The following is a 12,124-nucleotide window of genomic DNA, read 5'->3' as shown; positions in this document are numbered from 1 at the left end:
TTTCTGCTGCTTCCTGTCGTTCGTACGCACCGAACGTTCGATTTATTCTTCCGTAGACTGAGAAAAATTCTCCTTTTTGGCTCATTCTGCCGAGTCATTCAGTGACCGATTTGACTTGCTCCTCATCGTGTCCAAAACGATGACTGGCACGGCCCTCGCAGCATCTGCTGACCACCGTGACCCTGCCTCACATTGTTGTTTTTGACCCAAATTTCAAACCTTTTCACCTCCCAAAAAAGAAAATCATCAATCCACACAATTGACCCTCAACGGTTTGCCTAAGGCCTTTTGAAGCATGCGTGATTGACGGAATAGACAAACGGGCGAATTCTCTGGGTGTTTGGTGCTTTTCGGACGGGTTTTCTGGGTCATTTATATCCAAAGACTCTTCCATTTATGCCCCACTGTGAACGCAAGGGGTTAAAGGCACATTTACATTTAGACAGCATTGCTTTATTTCTCCACCGTGATCTGTATTGACTGTACGCTTTTCATGAAGGAACCCAGGTTTTCATGACTGCTTTGAAAACTGTATGCACCGTATCTCACCCAGAAATAGTTTCTATTGTCGAAGGCCTCGCGCTTTCTTATTTTCCCCGTATTCTCCCGTCATTACTGGGTCACATCTCCCCGTATCTATTCACTCTGAGACACAGTAACTGAGCTGAAACCTTGGTCGTCGACAGCATTTTCTTCTTTTCTTTTTTCAATGAATGTCATTTTAATTCCAGTTTCTCCAATTATGTTAGCTATTTGGAAAATACTGACCCTGAATAACTGGGTTTTGTATTTAAAATTAGAGTATTTTAGTGAGCACAGATGAGAGGTTCTACATTGAGCTGGGACAAAAATATCAATACAGAAATAATTTGTCTAAACCAACTCACTAATCTATCAAATACGACACTTTATCCAGAGTTTCCTGCCAGTTCGACTCATCGGTGTCGCGACTTTACGCCTCTTCGTGGAATCACGATAACAAAACAGGTGCTAAATGTTCACTGTGTGAGAATTAGCCAATCAGGGAACTATGGTGGCCTTCAGGAACATATCTTCTCGTGTTCATTTTGTCACCCAATTTTTAATTTAGTCTTGTTTCAAACGTCCTTATTAGTCTCTGTCATATTTAGCATGTACCATTTTTGTGAATTAAGTTTAAGTTTTACCCCTAACCTATAACACGTTGGTATTTACTTAATTAAAAAAAAACAAAAAAAAACGTTATTATTAAATAAACAAATTATTTCTCAGTCAAATACACACCTCAAATATTATTAAATGTCATCGTTAGTTCATGGCATTTGAGAGTTTGAGACCTCTGAGCTAGAGGCTATTTGTGTTTTTATAGCTTCTTAGACACTATAGCGGCTAGCATAGCGACTAGCTGCTACCTTCCTCTTAAAAAAACTAGCAGCTAGAATTTTAGCTTCTTAGAAACTATAAGGCTAGATTCTTGGCAGCTAGCAGCTACCTTCTTCTTAAACACTAGCAGCTAGCTTTTTAGTTGCTTCGTCTGATTATTATTATCATTAGCTCCTTTATAGCAACTAGCAGCTACCTTCTTCTTAAAAACTAGCAGCTAGCTATCTAGTTGCCTCTTATTATTATTATTATTAGCTCCTTTATAGCAACTAGCTGCTGTCTTCTTCTTAAAACCTAGCAGCTTGCGTTTTAGCTTGTTCTTCTTCGCTCCTTTATAGCAGCTAGCTTCTAAATAAATGTCAATAAATGACTGGTTTTTGCTGATTTAAGAGACACATTTGACGGTTCGGACTTTGGTATTTTATTTTGAACCACAACACAATTCAAACGCGAGATTTTTACAACATTTTAGTCTTTTTTCATCACCAAAGTCAACAGTAAAGTCAGCCCCTTTACCTTTGAGTACTTGCCAAGCCCATAAGTAACCAAAACAGTTTTATTTTAAAGGGATTAAAACACTTATACACACTTAAAACACATAGTTTATGGCCAGTACGTTGAATTCTCTGCCAGTAAAACCCTTTAACGTACAGCCGGCCTGCAGTTAATGGACTGAAACGCCCTCAAACCACCCACACGGCCTGTCGCACGCCAACATTAATCTCATGAGAAATGAACCTCGAGGGAGGGGGGAGTGGGGGGGGTGAAACTTCCAGGAGTTGAAGGTCCAAACCCTCCAGGACGGGAGCAACCATCGCGCTGGAGTGGAAAAGGAAACCTGACGCGGATAATTACCTTGTTAGAGGGCTGTGTGAAGCTGGCTCCCTGGGGAGCTTGCCGTGGAAACGGTCATGCATATATACAAACAAATATATTTATGAGTATTTTGTTTGATTTGTGTACTGTATCTGGTCAATGGAAGTCCTGCAAATCCTCCTACACAGATATTATAACATATTTTTACTGGATCACTGGATCATGTATTGCTCTCATTATGGACCACTTTCAACAGCCTGGTTCTAATATTCTAAAAGTGAAATAATATTTGCCGTTAAAGTTTTCCCCCCTGCTTTCCTAAAGCTTTAGTGGGTTTTACCCACAGTGTGAACCTGGAGCTCAGTTCGCACCATCTATCTGATTTTTTTTCAGATTCCTGAGTGCAGGTCTGTGCAGCTGCCGCGGATTACGCCAAATCCTGCAGAATGTCAGTTTCACGGGGAAATTCATCACATTGCTCTTAAAGCTCTAAAGTGTTGCTCGAACCAGGATCTGCTGCCGCTGACTGATCTCTTTACTGCCCTCGTAAGTCTCCGTAAATCCATCCGGGGTCTGCGCCAGGGTCGGGATTCCATCTGCGGGTAATGAACGACGTGTAGCCGCGAGTCGTCGGGCGCTGGATGTTTTCCTTCCATCCCTTTTTTTTTGTCGAAGCCGAGCTCTGACGGATCGTAGCGAACCCAAGGCTCCTCAATCAAACCCCGAGACCCTTTCGCTGAACAAGACCTCAGGAAAGAGGAGACGCGTATTCGTCACGACGCGTACCTCATTTTACCCAAGGTCTGTACATCTGAACAAACCTTTTAGATCGTACAATAATGGGCAAAAGAAGATAAACACGATTGCCTTTCATTACTCGCGGCTACAGGAGCCATTAAATGCAACAAAGCCGCCTCCAATCGTCTCGATATCAACTCTCGGCAGCAGAGATCCACACGAGTTCAGACGACACCTGAAGGCTTCGTATAAACGCTGCTGCTGATGAATGTCTTTTATCCTGTAGATGGAGTTTTTTTGTTTTTCCCTCTTTGGTGAATCGACCACAACCCAAGGCACAAGAACACAACAGATGGATTGACACCACACACGAAAAAACTCTTAAAAACTGTTTTTTCAGACTTGGCAACAATCAGGAAACTTTTATTAAAAAAAAACTCACAAAGCTACAGAGATGCAATCAATAACTTTTGGCACCTTTCCTTGGGCTAAAAATGGCGCGACAGAAAAACATCACTCCCTTGCAATCGAAGTTTTTTTACTGTACCATCATGGAAATCTGAACATCTACACATCATGTGACACAATTGGTGATTAATCCATGAATCTGTTTTTTTTTGTTTTTTTTCAATAAGTAAAACAAGTTTTCGGGTTTTTCGGCTACTTAAAGGGACACTGTGTAGTATTTATGGGTTTATATAACCCAAAATCCACTCTTTTATACATATTATGTGCTCCTGCATTGTCTAGTCGTTGTATAACATTTTCGTAGTGTTTCAAAAAGTCATGTAAAATAACATGATCGCGGGCCGCAGTTGCATAGCCACTGTTAGCAGTGAGACGCCATGTTTCTACGGGAGCCTGAAAGGACAAACGCGAGAGAACAAATCACGAACCTCATCTGCTGAAGACGACATTTGACCGGCTGAGGATACCGTAGCGCTCAGGGAAGGGAGGGGGTGAGCAGAGGAGCAGTTCTTTGTTGTAAATTTCAGCCTCTCCTCTAGATGGCACTATAAACTACTTACTTAACCTTTAAGTGTGAATATTTTCTGCTTTCTTTGCTCCACATAACAAAGAAATCACTCAACAAGATGTTTGAGATCATCACCATTTCCAGGTTTTTTTTTTTGCAAGATTACGTCACTGGAATTCTTCAATACAGTTCAAATATATGTACGCAACCAAAGCAGCAGCACCTTGTCATTCTTCTAATCTAAACTCTTCAATATTGTACAAAAATGCTTAGAATTAAGTTTCTATTTTTGAAAAATATTTGTGTAAAGTTTATTTTTGTTACTTCTGGGAGAAAAAGGCAGCTAGCCTAAGTTATTTTTTTGTTTTGAATGAATAAATGTTTGCCTTTGTCTGATCACAGTATCAAATTATCTTATACAAACTGTATTGTTTTGTTGCGATAATTTGCCTTAACACACTATGCATTGAATCGGTAGAATCGATTTTGAATCGAATCGTGACCCTAAGAATTGACTCAGGTCCTCATGTTTCAGAATAAAGGCTCTGAGTTCCTCACGATCTTCTTCTCTACAGGGCCAGATATTCATTTTAGCGTGCCAGTTTTGGCCCTCGGGCCGCCAGTTGCTGACCACTGAACTAGGGAAATGGTGCCATTATGATCGTGACAACATGCAAATTTGCATGTTGTCATGCTTTTTTTTTGCGTCGACTCTGTCTATATGAATATAAAACGTATGGGGTGCAAAAGCACCGTTAGGTTTATACTTCCCGTCTCATTTCTTGTTCTCTCTCTTTTCTTTTCTTTTTTTTTGCAGGATACTCCGAAATGCACGAGCAGCCGACACAAGAGGTAAGAACCCACCGTGTTATCCCCGACGCTGAGGTTAGACCTTCATCGTATAGTCGTCGTCGTCGTATGTGACAACAGCCGGCAACACTTCGACCTGGATGTGTCGACTCGTGCACCAAACCCCAGTCAAAAATGTGGCATTTTAATATTCCCTTGTCTTTTCTGTCATTAAAAACGCGCCGCCCACTTTCCGTCAAGACGTTATACGGCTTATTTATGTTCTCCGGTCAATTCGGCATGCAAATGGCACTGATTTTATTTCAGTATTATCCCCCAGTGTTTATACGCTCCTGCACTCCTCAGTCTATTTCAACAGCAGGGAGTAGATTTTCAGCCTCACTGCTGCTTCAGTTAGGGCAACGTGGTAAAAGAGAAGCTTTCAGAGCGAGTTTTTAATGTATGCACGCATGAGTGGCTGCCTGAGTGTGTATTTACTGTACACACGTGTGTGTGTGCGGGTGTGTGTGTGTGTGTTTTCATGGTGATAATGGAAGCGTAGCCTTGAGAGCCACATTTAGAGACCAAATGAAACGCACTTTATCTCCGCGTAGGCGAGTTTCAGAGCAGAGGAGAGCGTTTCAAGGATCGCTGCTGCCTGATCAAAAGCAACGTCCACCGCTGCTGTTCTGTAAATGTCAAGGTGTGTGTGTGTGTGTGTGTGTCTGTGTGTGTGAGGGAGCATCAATACAGAAACGTAGACTCGGTATAGAAAGTTTAACATATTTGCCGCCTTAAATCGCCTGCGTCGTGTTCACATCGTCCCCCCCACGTTCACCTTAAAATGATTACTTAACAAAACTGTGAGGTTGAGTGGAAATTCTGCAGCAATTACAGATAATCCAGTGTGTGGTCGGCGCTGTGACTTAATGCTGCGTGAATGTCTAAACGTTTCCAGAAATCTTCCTTAAATCCCAAACCGTGTAAATCGTCCCACTCTCCTTTTTAAGCACGTGAAGCTTTCGCTGTGTGACATGAAATATTCATGAGTGCGTGTGTAACGTTAAAAACAGTTTGTTTGAAATGGGAGTTGGTGAATGTAAAGTAAGAGGAAAAGTTAAGAGGATAAGATTTAAGGTCCTTAAATGTGAAATTTGAGTAGTTATTACTACTCAAATTTTAAGGTTAAGACCTGAGACTTGAAGATTAAGGAGTGAGACTTGAAGGTGAAGGCCTGAGACTTGAAGGCCTAAGGGTTGAAGGTTAGGACCTGAGACTTGAAGGTTAGGACCTGAGACTTGAAGGTTAGGACCTGAGACTTGAAGGTTAGGACCTGAGACTTGAAGGTTAAGGCCTGAGATTTGAAGGTTAGGACTTGAGACTTGAAGACATGAGACTTGAAGGTTAGGACCTGAGACTTGAAGGTTAGGACCTGAGACTTGAAGGTTAGGACCTGAGACTTGAAGGTTAAGGCCTGAGATTTGAAGGTTAGGACTTGAGACCTGAAGGCATGAGACTTGAAGGTTAAGACCTGAGACTTGAAGGTTAGGACCTGAGACTTGAAGGCCTGAAACTTCAAGTTTAAGACCTGAGATTTGAAGGTTAGGACTTGAGACTTGAAGACATGACACTTGAAGGTTAGGACCTGAGACTTGAAGGCCTGAAACTTCAAGTTTAAGACCTGAGATTTGAAGGTTAAGACCTGAGACTTGAAGGTTAAGACCTGAGTCTTGTAGGTTAAGACCTGAGTCTTGAAGACCTGAGTCTTGAAGGCCTGAGACTTGAAGGTTAGGACTTGAGACTTGAAAACATGAGACTTGAAGGTTAAGACCTGAGACTTGAAGGTTAACACTTGAAGACCTGAGACTTAAAGGTGAAGACCTGAGAGTTGAGGGTTAACACTTGAAGACCTGAGACTTGATGGTTAAGACCCGAGACACGAAGGTGAAGACCTGAGACTTGAGGGTTAACACTTGAAGGCCTGAGACTTGAAGGTTAACACCTGAGACTTGAAGGTTAAGACCTGAGACTTGAAGGTTAAGACCTGAGTCTTTCTTGTGACTGTCTCCCATCTCTGGATGTTTCTATGTGGTTGTTGAATCCTGATAGAAACATCCAAAGATGCTCAGGATCTTTTTTTCTTGTTACATCCGTCACTTTTCCCCCCCGTGTTGTAACATCCCTGCGCTGCCCACCACTTCCTCTGCAGCCACAGAGTTAAAGGACTTTTGTAAAATAGTCTAATAATGGGAACGTCATATCTGGCAGATGCTAAAAAAAAAGCGTGCAGACGGCACAAAGGAGTTATATCTGTCTTTTGTCTTTTGCCGGCAGCTTTTCACTAACGCTGACAGCCTCCTTCAGAGTCGCTGAAGTCTCGCAGCCTCCCCGAAACTGTTTGATTTCCCCGGGAACAGTTTGTTCCCGCTCTCACTGCAACTCATTCCAAGCCTAATATTTCAATAATTGTTAGAAATAAGCTGGAGAAGGGAATAAATTCTGCCTCAGACTCACAGGAGATGAGCTTCTGCTCGAGCTGCACTTTAAAAAAAAAAGTTTCCACTTTCACTCTCAGAGTTCATTTGAAGCCGTGTTATACAAGTTGTTTCTTAATCAGAATCCCATTCTCTAAAGTTTGGCAGCCGCTCGCAACCTTTTCCTCCATTAACGGAGCAAAAGCAGGGAGACTGCTGTTAATAATGGTCGACTAATTGAAAGGGCGAGCTCACAGAAGACGTCCCCACCTGTTCTTTTCATGATGGATGCGTCATCCCATTGAAGTTTAATAATGTGGCCGTGATTTATGCCTTCAAACAGCCTCGCCGTGAGCGCGGAGCAATTTCAATGGTGGAAAATGAAGAGAAATGTCGCTTCAACCTTGTTTTTCCTTGTGATTTTAATACATTTAAAGAAGAATTAAAAATGTGTGTGTGTGTGTGTGTGTGTGTGTGTGTGTGTGTGTGTGTGTGTGTGTGTGTGTGGAGCAGTTGTACAGCACCAGGATCTGAGGAGGACGTGGGTGCGAGCAGCAGACAACGACACAATCGTGTCAGAGACGGCAGTTTGGAGAAGAGGATGGAGGAGCTGGAGAGGGTAAGAACTCTGACCTCTGACCTCTGACCCTTCTGTTGTCTCCACAACACGGCTGCTCACAGGGAAAATATGACCCCTCACAAACATAAGCCTACAATGAGTAATCCAGGTTTTCAGACTTTTCAGCTTCTTAAATGTGAATAATTTCTGGTTTAGTCTGCTTTTTCCCATTACTATGTTTAAATGTATAGGCTACTTATGTCCTTTTTGTCAGCACAACCTATGACAAAAAAAAAAGTTCACCAACTATATAAACACCTGAGAAAAAAAGTACTCATTTAAAAATAAAAATAAAATAAAATTGGATTGAATTTTTAAAATGTGTAAATATGTCACTGTTCAAAGTTCACTTTTCTCATTTTTATTAACAAAAATCAAAGAAAAACAGTCTATTTTGTGACTTTAATCTCAGAATTCAGGCAGAATTTTTACTTCAATCTCAATATTCTGTCAGAATGTTGAGTTAAATGTCAGGATTTAGTCAGAATTATACATTTAATCTCAATATTCCGTCACAATTCCAACTTCAATCTCAAAATGATGTCAGAATTCTGACTTAAATCTCAGAAATCTACAAAATTCTAACTTTAATCTCCGAATTCTGACTTTAATCTCAGACGTCTGACAGAATGTTGACTTCAATTTCAGGATTTAGTCAGAATTATACATTTAATGTCAATATTCTGTCACAATTCCAGCTTTAATCCCAAAATGATGTCAGAATTCTGACTTCAATCTCAGAAAGCGTAAAAAAAAAAACTTACTTTTTTTACTTAAACCTCAGAATTCTGACAGAATTTGTCAGAATTTTTCAGGATTTTGTCAGAATTATGAATTTAATGTCAGAAATTGATTGGCTTTAATTTCAGAATTCTTTCTTCATATCAGAAATTTGACTTAAATCTCAAAATTCTCTCAGAATTCTGACTTCAGTCTCAGAAATCCTTATAAATTCTGACTTTAATCTCAGAATTCTGACAGAAAATGGTGGATTACACATTAAAACAGTGGATTATATTATATGGGCCAAAAATGCATCAATTATCAGCCCTGTTTTATAAAAATCGGTCTCAGTCGACCTCTAACGACCACTTCATTATTATCGTGAGTTCATTGTTCGACCCTGGTGTCGCCCTGGTCTTAATCTGGTGAACGAGTGATTAATCCCTGCGTGTCCTGTGCCGTGTGTTTGTAGGAACTGTCCAGAGAACGTCAGGAGAACGTTCGGTTGCTGAAGGCTCACGAGGACAAAGACGACCTCGTCGGGAAACTGAGGGAGGAAATCGACCTCCTGAACAGAGTCAGTTCAGCTCGCGTTTTCATGTTTAATGACGTTAGCATTTTAGCACGTGGACGTCAACAAACGCACGCTAACGAGCTATCGAGACTTGCGTTTTAATCCCGAAATTAGAAGAAAGAAAGAAAAAAGCTCCCCGGTGCTTTGGTGACATTTGTCGGTCAGCGCAGACGGTGGTGACATTTATGTCTTTATTGATCTATCCACCAAAAATGGATGAGACCATGATTGTGCGTCTGAAGAGAATGGAGAGAGTTTTTTCACTCACTTCTTCACAAACACTTCAGCCTCGGTCGTCTGTCGTCTGTGTCCGAGGGTCTGAAGAGAATGAAGCAGAGAAAACAACGAGATCGATAAGAAAACGGAGAGAGTGAGAGTTTTGTTTTCCCTCCTAGAAAAGCATCAAAACGCCCACCAATTATCACGATCACAGGGAATTTTAACATCGTCGTGTTCGGTTTTTCAGACGTTATCAGCAGGTCGGCGTGTTTTCAGGAGTCCGCGATGATTTTCCCTTCAGCCTTTGTTTAGAAAAACGACTTCATTTCACAGGTTTGTTCAAAAAAAGTTGATTTTTTTTAGCTGAAGGTGGACAAGAAATATCATCTGTGACCAACTTTCTATACGTCACACACTGGTATAGAGACGTTAGATGAAGATGTTATTTGTTTCATTTTCTCAACACTCTGGTCATAATTCCCCTGGAGTACCACTAGGGGGAGCTCACGGACCGCTAGTGGTACACACACCACAGTTTGAGAACCGTGGCTGTTTTTTCTTGTATTCGACTTTGAATTAATAGTCATTTGTTATTGGTTTTGTCAGTTTCAATTATATAATATATCAATTTACGATATAGATGTATGAATATATAGGTATATATTATTTATATTATGTTTATAAAGTGTTTTTTTTTAGATTTTTTAGACCAAGAATTCCAAAAGTTAAGCAGTTTTAATGTAGATATTTTGAAGTAAAAGTTTTCACATACCATTTTTATATGTGCATTTTTCAAAATATTATAAATATTTCCATATAACAAAGTGATATAAAAATTATTTTAAAAAAACAACTAAATTTGAGCCTGAACTGTAAATATAATAACTAAAATAATACAAATTGAACAGCAAATGTGTTTTTCTGAACTATTTATTCTGTGAAATAAAACTGTATATTACAGCAAACAAACATAAATACTAATACATTATGTTAAAAAACTCATATTAACTCATAAACTTTAGGTTTGCAAATCTAAGACCCAATATTTGATCTGTTTTTGCTCTGTTTTTGGTCTCCACCACCTGCGTCATCAGCTTCAGTGGCTAACTCTGTCTTTCCAGCTAAATCTTCTGTGATATTTCGTGTTTTTTTACGCTCTCGTCTCTCGTCTCCCTGGTTTTTGAAGGACCTGGACGACATCGAGGACGAGAACGAGCAGCTGAAACAGGAGAACAAGACTCTGCTGAAGGTGGTGGGTCAGCTGACCAGGTAGAGACGCTGCACACGGCACAAACTTCCTGCCTCGGCTCTCGTTTATCCACCACGGCCTTATTTTTTATTATTATTATTATTGTTATTTTTACATGTTTAAAACTGTAAAACCTGACGCTCTCCTGTCATCGTATAAATATTTAATGTAAATGTCTTGTATATACTGTCGGCCAATTTAAATCCAGCTCATTGTTATGGTTTTTTTTTCTGATAAGGCACAAATACAATCTTTTAAAAAGTTTTATTTTAGAGGCTTTTATAAGAAATTAAAGGGTAAAATGTTGACATTTCCACGACAACAATCACACAGATTAACTACGTTTAACTTCCTCATTACTTCACAGTGTCACCCACTGATTTGAACTGTGTATTTTCAAAATAAAAGCCCTTTTAAAGGTCCAGTGTGTAACATTTTGGGGGTGTTTATGAGCAGAAAATCACTACACTACCATTTGTTTGCACTTTTTCACGTTCGACAACTGATACAGTGACGTTACTTAACGTCGTATCGTCTCATCTCCGGTATGTTTGTACAAAAGTATAATCGCTTTAAGTCATTTTTTACGTTCTCTAGACAAGAGCCTGACTTTCTACGAAGTTTTTTTTTTTTTTTAGAGCAGCTTACGATGCAAACTTAAGAAGAACGAAGTCGTTTCTGGCTCACACAGGCCACCGTAGTTTCTTTACACACTGGAGAAACCGGAGGCGGTCGGCGTTAAAGCGTCTTCCGTTTGTTGCAATCTGCTGAGTCACCATTAGGTGTCACTGTTTCTTACACACTGGACCTTTAAAAGAAAAATATCAATCTTAACCTCAAATCTTCAAATGGACGTCAAGATAATAACGATATTTCACGGGATTTCAAAATAAACGCGGATTTCTACGCATTTTTTAACGTTAGCTTCTGTTCTATTACGTCTGAGGCTGCAGCCCTCGATCATATAATTTTTTGTTTTTGTTTACAAAGGTTGAGTTATTTGACCCGCGACGACACGAGCGACATTTCCTTATGATGAACTGAAGGAACATATTATTATTATTTTGTTTAACTCAAGGGAAACAGGTTTTACTGGTAGAAGGTGATTTTTCTATTTGTTTAGATGATTCAAGTGAGGGGCTGCGGAGAATAATCTTTAGGTTTTAGACCATCACACACACACACACACACACACACACACGCACACACTCTTTCCCACCACATTATGCCTGTACAGAAGATGAAGTCATTTAATAAAAGTTTGATTATCTCTCTCCTCAGTCGACTCGCTTGTGTTCATTACGGCTAATTTGATGTGATGATGCCACTGAGTCGGTAATGCAACGTGACGGGACTCACACACACACGCACACGCACACACACACACGATGACTCAACATGCCAATCACCCGCCTCGACGGCTGCGACACAAACATTAAAAACCTCCTCTCTCTCTCTTTCCACAGAACTTCCCCAGCGTTAAATCCCCGATAGGACGGAAGAATCGTCGATAGCACAAGCGTATCGGCGCTATGGAAACATTTCTTGTCACTTTAGGAAAATAGAGTAAAATATCTTCAATTTT

At 40.3% G+C, this 12,124-nt stretch overlaps 1 protein-coding gene across 1 annotated transcript in view; it reads left to right on the top strand.

The window, feature by feature from the left end:
- The window catches only part of pawr (PRKC, apoptosis, WT1, regulator), a gene marked incomplete at its 5' end in the record, with an annotated part of 50,959 nt that extends 39,608 nt beyond the window's left edge, over nucleotides 1-11,351 (top strand). The window contains 4 exons of the mRNA XM_083906898.1: nucleotides 4,710-4,744; nucleotides 7,669-7,774; nucleotides 8,970-9,074; nucleotides 10,477-11,351. Of these exons, the coding sequence (XP_083763024.1) occupies nucleotides 4,710-4,744; nucleotides 7,669-7,774; nucleotides 8,970-9,074; nucleotides 10,477-10,563 (333 nt within the window). The 3' untranslated portion in view covers nucleotides 10,564-11,351. The remainder of the gene's footprint in view (nucleotides 1-4,709; nucleotides 4,745-7,668; nucleotides 7,775-8,969; nucleotides 9,075-10,476) is intronic.
- Nucleotides 11,352-12,124: the final 773 nt, after the last annotated feature.

Source organism: Microchirus variegatus (assembly GCF_963457635.1).
Source record: "Microchirus variegatus genome assembly, chromosome: 20".
Classification (NCBI taxonomy): Eukaryota; Metazoa; Chordata; class Actinopteri; order Pleuronectiformes; family Soleidae; genus Microchirus; species Microchirus variegatus.
Note: the sequence above shows the minus strand (reverse complement) of the source record. Positions and strands in the feature narration are given on the sequence as shown.